Raw genomic sequence first — 11,630 nt, forward strand, 5'->3', positions numbered from 1 at the left:
ACAACTGTGCAGCCCTTCAGCAGAGCCTGGAGGATGGAGAGGCTCTTCCTCCACTGCTGTGCCCTTTCTGTTGGGAAGTGGTTTCTGTTGTGCACGTAAGCAAAAGAAGAAGATAACCTGGAGAGAGCTAAAGGCAAGTTAATTAAGATAAAATTATGTGCTCTGTGCTAATGAAGAACAAACAATGGGCAGTTAGGTTTGTAGTGAAGCATGAAATAAGGTGTCAGGTAGCTTTGTAAGGTAACACTGAGCTCAGTATTTATAGGATTGCCCAAGACAACCAAAAAATACTGGTAGAAACTAAAATCATCTTTACATTTAATAGGATGTATCTGGTTAGTGTCTTTTGGCTCTGTAAGCTAGAGCAGCAGGACTTACTTTTCTATACCCTGAGTAGCAGACAGCAGTGGTCTAAGTTAGATGTAGCTTGTTTCAGTGTCCTCTTGTAGCAGTACTGAGAGGAAGCCCCTTAACACATAAAACTCCCAGCATATCTGTGCATTAGCAGCACCCAGCTTGCTGATGATCCTTTGGCAGCAATACCAAGGAGTAGGCAGGCCAGCTGCAGCACTCCAGGGAAAGAAAGGAAAAGGGGTAGTTGTTAAGATGTTCATTCTTCTGCTTTAGAGGTCTGAGCCCTGCCAGGTGAGATGAAGCATGTGAGAAGCTGTCTGCAGTGAAGAGGAAGAGCCCCAGCTGCACGGTGTGTGCATACATCCCTCCAGCCTCTGCAGGGTTAAAACCAGGCAGGCCCACACATTCCATTGAAGGCTTTCCCACCCGGGTAGGGCAAGGCTTCTCCTTCCTGTCTTTTCTTCTCTTCCTTTTATTCAGGTGTGGCAGCACATTGCCTGCTTGAGCATCAAGTCAGCTTATGAATTTTTAACCTCAGGGGCATTGCACTGTCTGCCTGCACCTGCAGTCAGGCTCATCCCTACACGTGCAGGGAAGCAGGTGTGGCTGAGGAGTGTTGATGTGGCAGAATGGCCCATGTTTTAAAACCTGTGCATGACCATAACAACACCCCATGGCAAAAACCTGGGTTTTTCCTGTCTGTTTTTCCCACATGCATCAAGTCCTGCTGGGCACTATTCAGGGGAAACACATGCTCTGTTTTAATTTGCTAATAATTCAGTACCATATCTCATAAGTAAAGTGCAGGAAAAGTTAGGTGTGTTTTACTCTCCTTCATGCTTATTTTGAAAACAGAGAACAACATGATTGGATAAAGGGAATTGTCTGCTTTCTCTAGAGCCATTGCACTTTGTATTCCCCAAGCCCTTCCATATATTATTTTTATGACAGAAAAAAAGCCTGAAAGCATATTCAGTCAGTCTTTTTGGCTGATTTCAATTCCCATGAGGATACATTTCAGCAGAGCTCCACCTTCTATAAAGGCATAACATGCAACAAGGGTTTCACACACCTCTTTCCACCTCTTGTGTGGTGTTAACAGCCCATTGCCAAAATACAAATTAATTAAAACCAGAAATCAGATTTGAAATATTATTTTATGAGCAGGAGAATGCACTGCACTATCCACTGCTGCTTTCTTACATGCTTGAAGCTGTCAGGGGGTTGTATGCCTGGGGACCAGGCTGTCCCCCTGGTGCCCAAGCTGGGGCTCCTCTCCACTTCTGTCCAATGGGCAGAACTGCTAAAGCTTGGAAGAGAATTGACACATTCCCAAAATAAAGGTTGGTTTGTTGGTGAGGTGCTAGATTTTGGCCAGGTGAATGGTGACAGTGGGTTTGGGCAAAGTGCTACCTGAATAAGGACTAAGGGAACAAGAGAAGTGCTGGACACGCACAGACGCAAGGGCTGTGTGGGCCAGGAGAACCCTCTGCAACTTGGGGAGATTCATTAGGTTGTAATAAAAAGGAATAGGAAGCTCAAAGGAAATAGACTGTAGACTTTGAATGTTGTCCTGACTCTTTTGTCCGTTTACTGCCTAACTTACCTCAGCATTCCTGCCTTCCGCTCTACTGAGTGACCTACCATACAAGCTGGTTACTTACTTTATTATCAATGTATGCTACAGCAGGCAAGAGTTTGTACCTGTGGTTTCTTTAAAGAATCAATCTGAGAGAAATTCACAATGGGTCTCAGAACCACATAGAGGTATGCACCAAAATCTGGTCATCGTATCAGTTACTGTGATGAATTTTTTTTATCTTACAAGACTTCTCAGGTAGGTTTCATCCAGGCACATTCATCTTCAAATCACTCTTAGCAATATTTAGAGGATGCTAATAAGGTATGTATTGTTCAAGGCTTGTGCTGAACAGGTCACTTGTTTTGTCAGTCACAAATAGTTGCCTTAGTTCAGACTATATTTTCCTGTCTGCTGAAAGTGTTGGGACTGGCTGGCACTTGTTTGGTATTCCTTGCTTCTGGAAATTGAGTGACCTTCTTTGTTACAAACTAAAAGAGTAATTCTCTCTTGCCCTGTGTTACAGACCACGGTCATAGACTATGTGAAGCCATCAGATCTCAAGAAGGACATGAATGAGACCTTTAAGGAGAAGTTCCCTCACATCAAGCTAACCCTCAGTAAAATAAGAAGGTACTTTGCAAAGCTCAGTAAGGCTGCAGTGTGATGCAGCTGTCTCACATGTCAGTGCAATTCCTGCTGTACAGGAGGGGAAGCACAGCACTGATTGATCTTCCAGGAGCAGTGACCAGCAGAGGGGCAGAGTTAGTCAGATGACTGCTTGGATTACTGGGATGAGTAAACAGGATAGAGGAATGTGCAGACATGTGCTGGTCAGGTGTCAAACAGAGCATCTAACGGGACGAGGATGAGAGCTGGGCATGCTCTATATTAAAATAGCCAGAAAAATAACCCAACAGAGTCTCTAAGCTCATGGGAATTGGCTTAAAAAGAGACTGAGGAAAGAGAAGCGCTGCTTTTGTGCCTTGGCCAGAAGCAAAAAGAGTATTTGGCTTCACAGCAAAGTTGTAATATTCCATATCTGTTTCTGGTGTAGCATATTGCTCCACTGAAGTAATAATAATTTCATTTGACCCTAGTGGCCAGAAGGACACTGAGCCACACTGCTCTGTAACCAGACAGTGCTGCAGTACATGGACTGAACTGTCAGCTTGGATTTGGCAAACCATAACCAGCGGCAAAAGCTGCATACAGAGCACCAGTAATCAAAACATTGTTACAAAACAAATTGTATGCAGTGTAGGACCTCTGATAAAATATTGTTGCTAAAACTGTCAGAGCTTTTTTGGTTGCTTTTATAGTTTGACACAACTGTCTGTTGCGGGCAGTGAGGGTCACTGGTGATGTAAAAATGTGCCATGAAATGTGCCCCCAAAACAGCATAAAAATATCTGCCCAATAAATTATGTTTTCCCTTCCATTTGACTAAGCAGGAATCTCTGAAAGCTTGGCTCTTAGGGTGGAATGAGAAATGCTTTAAAACTCATCTCACAGCATACTTGTCTGGTCTCTTTACTCAGCTTGAAGAGAGAAATGCGCAAGCTTGCTCAAGAAGAATGTGGTTTTGAAGAGCCCACAGTGGCCATGGCCTTTGTCTACTTTGAGAAGCTCGCTCTCAAGGGGAAGCTGAACAAGCAGAATAGAAAGCTTTGTGCTGGAGCTTGTGTTCTTTTAGCAGCCAAAATTGGCAGTGACCTCAGAAAACATGAAGTCAAGCATCTTATAGATGTACGTATCCATCGGTTTCCAGTGTTCAATCTGCATGAAGTGCCAATGTGTGGTCTGTGCAAGCCTGTTTGTCAGTGGACATGCTCTCTTTTAGGCTTCCAGATGTACAGCCAGCTAAATATCTTTTTTTGTTGCACATTTTTGTGGAAGTAGTAGTGATCAATGTCCCTGCAGAGGTGTGGGAAGCTTGTTTAATGGGGTAGAAAGCCCTGGTGTCAGATACTGTGAGGTTTTAGATGTATCTGACCATCATTTTGTCAATACAAGGCAACAGGTGAACCCTCAGGAAATTAATTTTGCTTTTAGTTATGTTTTCAAGAGTGTCAGTAAGGATTCTCCTTTAGGAATGAAATGCAGATACTAATTTCAGATGGAGTCCAATGGACATTTTTATTTATCAAGTTCAGCTTTTGGACAAGAAAACCTAAGGAGGTGTTCCCATCAGAACACCTCATTCCAGATGGATTTTTAGAGTAAGGTGTTTTGTCTTCTACCCGCTCCACATGAAAGAGGTAACATGAGGGTGTTATGCCATAATCCTCTGCAAGCACTGAGGTACCAATCTGATTTAATACCACAGAAAGTTAGGCTGGTGTCTTGGTATGTGGCTACAACCAGCTCGCTCAATGGAAGAGACATGGGATTGTGGACCGGGGCAGGACTGGACTCTTGCTCTCCTCCCACCATCACAGAGCTGGGTTGACAGTCAGTTTGTTAGAAAGCCCTCTGAATAATGACAAAAAAAAAATCAGCCAAGTGAGAATTGGAAGATTTGGCCTCTCTTGCTATCTTGAAATGTTGGTCCATAAGACACTGAGCTTTGCAGTAGCCCCAGTGGGCAGAGAAGTAGCAAGCCAGGGAGATCCTAAGAAGAGGATGAGGGGGAAATATCCCTGAGCAACCGGCTGCCTACTTGTAGCATCCAAATCCAGTGAAAACAGCAGAGCATATGGGAGGTTTAGTACATCACAGCACAAAAACAACTATAAAACCCATCTCATCCCTCCTGAGGATAGCAGTTTCTATTACTCACTGTTCTTACGACACCTTCTGCCTCTGAGGTATTAAGATCAAATTATGGCAAAAAAATTTCCCCCAACAGGGCGTTGTAGCACAGTCTAATGCTGAAAGGAAAACTAGTGTTTTCAAGCAGTGCAGGAAGTTTGTGGACAATTACAAGATGCATGTCTTCCATTACACAAGTGATTTTGCTGTTTGCATGAAGCTAGGAATTTCCTGTTGCTGCTGTGGTAATCACTGTGACCCTTAGAAGATGCATCTGCTCACAGTGGAATGGGTGAAGTGACGAAGGTGTCAGAAATAGCATGGCTGGCTGAGCTGTATGAGTTCACCTTCACAGTAAGGATTTGGAACATCCAGTTCACACAGCTCTGGTTTTCTAAACCTAGAGCCATGCAAGTCCATCAGGACAGAAGTTTAATGACAGCAGCATGCGTGTTTTGAATAATGCCATTTGTGGGAAAGCTCTAGAAAGGCAAACCCTCATTTCATTTTTGCTCATTTATATTTTTTCCCCTTGGCTGTGGTTGCAGAAACTGGAAGAGAAGTTCCGGCTGAACAGGCGAGAGCTGATCGCCTTCGAGTTCCCGGTGCTGGTGGCCCTGGAGTTTGCTCTGCACCTGCCTGAGCACGAGGTGATGCCGCACTACAGACGCCTGGTGCAGAACTCCTAGCGCTGGCTGCCGGCGGGGAAGGGGCTCCCGACTGTTCCCGCTTGGCTCTCCCAAGCCACAGTTACTACTGGAAATGCAAAATCAGACTCCTAACACTTCACACTCTCTCTCCCCCCACCCCCAAACAGTTTTTCTGGCTACAGGAAATACTGCATCGACTCTTGGCTTTGATGAATTTATGTATCGTTACTTTCTCAAAGCAGGTGAAGACTGAGCTGTTGGTGAATAGTTCACGTGCTGAAACTGGGTGGCAACTGACTCCACCTGTAGGGACTACAGCTATAAAAGTAGGCAAAAATTAGAAGGGCAGCCTCCATGACCACCCCTCTCTCCATCACACAAACCCTGGAAGCCCACTGAGTGCATTCTCGTAGCGCTTTTTCTACAGACCTGCTGCAAATTCCAAGAGAACTTCTTGAAGTGAAAAAGCTTTTAAAGAAGATATCTTCACTGTGTCAAAAAGAATGTGCCAATCTATTTTTGTATCAGCAATTGAAAGTGCACTTTTTCCTGTGGGGTATTTGTGTGTGTATCCGTGTGTGTGTGTGTGTGTGACACCGAACTGATCTCAGTCCAGGTGGTTGGCTTAGCTGTTTCCAAGTGTATCAGTTACTGATGGTGAAGATCAAGGTGACCTTACACGTTTACTCCTTGAAAAACGTAACTACTGGAAAAGTGGTAAATGGGATCATTTTTGGACACTTGGGTTTTTTTATTCTCTGATCTTTCCAACATTGTACCTTTGAAAGGATTACACTACTACTACTACTGCGAGAGAAGGATCAGCAATTGACCTTAAGTTTTCAGTCATGTTTGTGGTAAAGATGAAAGCATTAGTATAAGATTTCCGTGTCATGTTTTTTAAAAATATCTTGTGTTAAGCCACATGCATATTTTTAACCTTCGCACTTTTCCCACTGTGGAGATGGTTAGACTTGCACTCTGTAGTGTTGTATTTCTGTGCTCTATGTTAGAGTGCGTAATAAGCACATTTATTGTGCTTTATCTTAAAACAGTGTTTTATTAAAAAAAAAAAGTGTAGGGCTCAGCAGTTAACGGGTGTCTTAAGGCTCCAACAGCAGGGGCATCAGCTATTATACTTTTGGGATTTTAATTAGGATTGACTGTGCAAAACCTAAAATCTGTGCCCATTGAGATTCAGTTCCTTTAGACACTGCAGTGCTGGAGTTTTATGGTAAAACTTGCAGCCTCCCTGATTCTGACTGGACACCCAGAAAGCTTGAAGGCTTTATCCAAGCTCCTGATGCTATATCCACACTAAGCTAATGCCATGCTGATGGATATTGTTGAGTTGCTGTTATCATGTGGGATTCCACCCCTGTCCAATCTTCTCCTGTGCTGGTTCACTTAACAAGCCTTGTCCTGAACATGCCCCACATGGATCTGCTAAAGTCAAGTTATTACATTTGTGGTAATTATAAAATAAATAATAGTCTCAACTGTGAGATTTCAGCTGAAGCCTTACCTCTCTAAGTTTGGGAATGCTTGCTCAGAGTATGAAAAGGGCTTGTGAGCAGAACATAGAGAAGTGGGACATACCAGAGGATGTGAACACACTAATGCTTACTTTCTTTCACTCTTACTTTAATCAGTTTTATTATTTCCTTCAGTTAAGCCAGGAAACATCCAGTTTCTTTATCAGCTTTGACTCCTTTAAATTCTAGTATGAAAAAAGCCTGCATACAATTGCTCTACAGGATCTAGAAAGGTTACACATCAGGACAAATGGGAATTTGTTTGATGCTATTCCTCTCCCCCTATTCTAAAGGGGAGGGTGACCACGCTAGCTTACAGTTATTAGTAATACTTACATAATTACTGATATAGATACATTCCAACAGGACTGGGGAGGAGGGGGTAAAGAGAAAAGTGTGCACTTAAACCTTCCCAGTATAACATCCCATGTCGCTGCAACCCACGCATCACTCAGCCAGCTGCAAAGTGAGGGGAGGGGGGGCAATAATTTGCCACTCCTCCTCCTCTTCCTCCACCTCCTCCACCTCCTTCTTCTCCTTCTCCTGTCCCCCACACAGCCAAGGAGCAGTGGAGAGAAGAGCCTGGAGGGCACCTGGAGCCTGTGACTGCCTTGCTGGTTTATTTAGACCAAAAAAGCAGTGGGTGTAGTGTGGACCTATGATCCAAAACAGTCTGTGGGTCAGCTAGGAGGGCTTTCACCCTTGGCCATATCCCTTTCCACCCAAATTGTGTACATACATTCAAGATTTGTTTCTGATTGTGGACATCTGTTTCTAATAGCAACCACTCAAAGCTAAGCAGAAGCTTTACCTTTCCATGGAGGCTTCTACCTTTTGCTTTTGAGTCTGATTTATTTCTTATATTGCTTTATAGCATTGCAGGGAAAAAGCAAATTGTGATTGCAACATGCAGACTAAAGAATGACAGTCTTACAGTAGTCTTTAGAGATGCTATTGAATCAAGCTGTCACATCTTTTGCCTTCTGTGCTGCTACTCAACCCTGATCTACAGTTTACACAGATTTCTGGATGAAATCTGATTGCTGGAGACTTTCTGCTTCTCATTGTTATCACTGTTGTTTTGGGGCGGAAAAGGGTTTCAGAGTGATGTTCAGTTACAGTCTGAATGTGGAATAAACACTTAAGGTGGTGATGATGTTGCACTGTTCACTTAGGAACGTATATAAAGCCATATGTTGCTAGATCTCAGAGCACAAAGCTTGGTCAGTACAATTATGATTAGGACAATGGGCAGGATTTGCCCCCCTTTTCTGCCCAGCCCTGGGAAAATTCAGGCTGAAGAGGTAGAGAAAATCTGTACCAAACAGAAAACATGTTGATTGTTTTCTTTTGTCTTACATGGCAATGAGTGTTGATTTACAAATGATTTTAGGTTCAACTTTAAATAGTTTGGGAAAATAATCCATTCCATATAACTTCTTCTGTTTTGAAATTATATACTGTACACTCTACCATGCAGAGTTATTCCTTTTCTAAAAAAAAAAAAAAGAATAAAAGTTTTAAAAAAATTGAAAAACACAGTCTGTTTTTCACCAATGACGATATGTAAAATTATTCTGTCTCTCATCTGTATGTGAAAAGGGGTTTGGTTTTGTCTCCCCCTGGGACACACAGCTGCTTATTAAAAAGCCAGTGGTGGGCTTGCCAAAGGACCCTGGCCATCTCCTGGTGTTCAGCTCCCTGCAGAGCCCTCACTTCAAACATTTTCCCTCCATTCAAGATCATAACCTTCTTCCCTGACCACTGGGTTTGTTGGGATTATCACCACTTCTTTTTTGGCAGCACCTGGACCTGCCAGAAGCAGGGTCTCTGAGTCCCAGCTGTTGGTATACCAGAGGATGAGGCACAGGCAGGCTCTCCAGGCAGGCTCTGTTCATATCTCATGACCCCTTGTTCACAGGAGAATTTGGAATATGCTACTTTGGGTTATTCCAGGTGGTAGTAAAACCAGCCCATGTGCCAGTTGTGGTTCACAAGCAGCTGCTTCCTCTTTGGAGGCTGAAAGTTGTGGTTTGGACATTCATGTGTTGCGCACCCAATTTCCCACCACTTGTTTGCATTCATGCTCTGTTTATTACACCTGTGACACCCCCTAAATCCAATGCCTGTCTAGTTGATCTCATCAAGCACACCCATTTACTTGTAGTTTCATTCCATTTTAATAAAATTATGGGAAAAGTTTGCCTCCCTACCTCTACCCATCACTCCAGAGACCCACAGCTTTAAAACACATTTGTGACAATACGAACATTACCATGATTTACACAGACCTCAGAACATGGAAACAGACAGAAAAATACTTGGGAATCATTTTCCTAAACTACTTATTAACTTGCAGTGGCTTATTTGGGATAGTTTGTAACATATCTAAATGACACAGCTTCAGCTAATTGCTCCAGCCTCCTAAAATCCAGAGCATGAGACTTCTGTGGAAGCAGTGAGGAGAGATTTGCTAAGAGATGATTGCACCTTCCCACGATGCTAAAGGATTTTGGCACCATGCCCCACAATAAACATGTAAAAATACACAAACAAGGTAAAAGTAGTTGAGCGAGGCGAGAGACTGAGCAATCAGAGTAACAATGCCAACATCAGTAGCTGAGACTGAAATCTGTCCCAGGTTGCACCTTTGGGAAGGGAGGAGAGTGTGGGAAGCAGTTTTGAACTTAATTTGTTCATCTGCCCTTGTAAACTCTGTACTGAAGAGGGAGGAAAAAAAGAGGGAAAAAAGCATCAGGTGCTTGTTTTCACAGAATGTTGTGTGCAAAGCAAAAAAGCCTTTGCAAAATCCTAAACTGATGCATCAATCCTAAACTTTGCATCAACTTCATGAGAAGCAGTAACAGGCAGAGATCCACACCTCAACCTGGAACCAGATGGTCCAGACGAGTTCAGAGGAGAGCTCTTCAGTCCCTGAAAAAAACCAACAAACATACACCCTGCCCAGATCCAGCAGCAAATCCCAGGACCACCAGACAGAGAGGAGAAATGGTGCTTGTAGCATGGTACTGGGAAAGAGCCAGAGCTGTGATCCTGGAATATGGCCTGCACACCTTCAAAGCAATGCAGGGGTGAACCAAGAAGTTGCTGCTGACTTGAGCAGCAAACACATCCTCCCCTTAACAAGACCTAAATATTGGCTGCTATCATAAATCGCCCTTCCTACACATTCATCTATCCCGTCGTACACTCCTTTGCATAACCTTGCTAAACATCATCTTAAGCCAGCTAGGACCCTTGCCACTGTTACACTGTTTAGACAGATGCTCCAGGGCTTCATTCCTCAAACCTGAAGAAGTCTTCCAGTTTGCAGTCAGTTTTCACTGGTGACCAATGTGTACCTTTTTGAATTCATGTTATTCATCTAACTTGAAACTGAAATCTCTCCCCTAAGTGAACTCTGGTGTGTGGTGCTCCTTAACAGCAATCCTTAACAAATTCTGGAATGTAGTTAAGCAATACACTAAAAGGAGAAAGTAGAGGCAAGAAAACCAATCCTCTCCCAGGGGCCTCCAAGCATTGTTGTCTTGGTTAACATCAATGGGTACAACCACCGGGGAAGAAGCTGTGCAAGTCAAGTTTTCAGAAACACTGACACAAGACCTAAATCTCCCTCATTTTCAATGCAGCAGCATCCATGAGCAAGCCTTTGTACCCTTCTATCCCTTCTTTCACCCAAAGGGCAAGTTGCCCTCTTCTCCATTGCTTCCCTTTACCAACAGCTGGAGAATTTTACCCTTGAGAGTTAACTGGGAGAGCAAAGGATGAAGAGGCAGAAGGGTTTATTTACAAACCAGTACTAGATCACCCATGTTCAAAAACAAAGCCTGGTTTACCATGAATGGATTCTGTTCATTGACTTAGGAGAGGAATATTGGGATTTTCTCTTAGATCTTACATGGAGCTTTAGCTAAACTTTTCTTTAGGCTGAAGCCTTCCAGCAAGGGAGGGTTTGGAGACATCTAGACTAACTTAAGCCACCTGTTCTTCCCCTGTTGGTGTACCATTTATAGTGCCCACAGGGCTGAACTGTGCTGGGTTTTTACAGAGGACAATGGCAGTGTTTCAAAGCACAAAAATTACAGGCACGACACCAGCTTTTAAACTCCCACACTAGAAGACTAAAAGAACCTACCCTGTTCTGGTCCCCAGATTTCTTCCCATCTGTTTGTGTACCAGGAATCCCTGGGAGTGCACAGGTCCTCAGCTCTTTCTCCTCATCTCACACTTCTCCAATCATCGCATGTATCCAAGTTAAAATAAAAAAGGAGGTAAGATGGCAAATCTCAACATATTTATAGAGTGCTAAGAAAAGAGCAAGCTCACCAAACAGTAAGCACAAGACTTTCATGCTGGTTTGCTCCCTTCTCGCAAGGAATGCTCATGGCAGTCACTGGCTGGGGAAGCAGCACACTTGTGACGGCCTCCCCCAGCCCTTCACAACTGAACATGCTGTTAACTAAACAGCCACTCTGGATGGGGAGGGAAGAGAACGCGCCAGGAATAGATTCAGAAGAATTGCAGAGCTGAAGAGTCTGACAGGGTGCATGAGGGAAAGAGAAATGGTTTGCAAAATTATAAATATGCAGGAAACAACAGGAGGCTGTGGTTTCTAGTGGTATTTTTTGTTGACAACCAAAGAAGCCTGAATATTGGGGTGGGAGTTTTGTTAAAAAAGAGAACAAACTACTGAAGAAACAGTAGCTGTGAAGTTTTAAAAAGACACGTAAGACGCTT

The 11,630-nt window shown here is 43.4% G+C and overlaps 1 protein-coding gene across 1 annotated transcript in view; it reads left to right on the forward strand.

Moving 5' to 3' along the window:
- CABLES1 (Cdk5 and Abl enzyme substrate 1) overlaps nt 1-6,849 on the forward strand; it is a 69,768-nt gene extending 62,919 nt beyond the window's left edge. The window contains exons 8-10 of the mRNA XM_066562413.1: nt 2,460-2,566; nt 3,475-3,682; nt 5,236-6,849. Coding sequence (XP_066418510.1) covers nt 2,460-2,566; nt 3,475-3,682; nt 5,236-5,376 — 456 coding nt within the window. The 3' untranslated portion in view covers nt 5,377-6,849. The remainder of the gene's footprint in view (nt 1-2,459; nt 2,567-3,474; nt 3,683-5,235) is intronic.
- Nucleotides 6,850-11,630: the final 4,781 nt, after the last annotated feature.

Source organism: Molothrus aeneus, chromosome 1 (assembly GCF_037042795.1).
Source record: "Molothrus aeneus isolate 106 chromosome 1, BPBGC_Maene_1.0, whole genome shotgun sequence".
NCBI lineage: Eukaryota > Metazoa > Chordata > Aves > Passeriformes > Icteridae > Molothrus > Molothrus aeneus.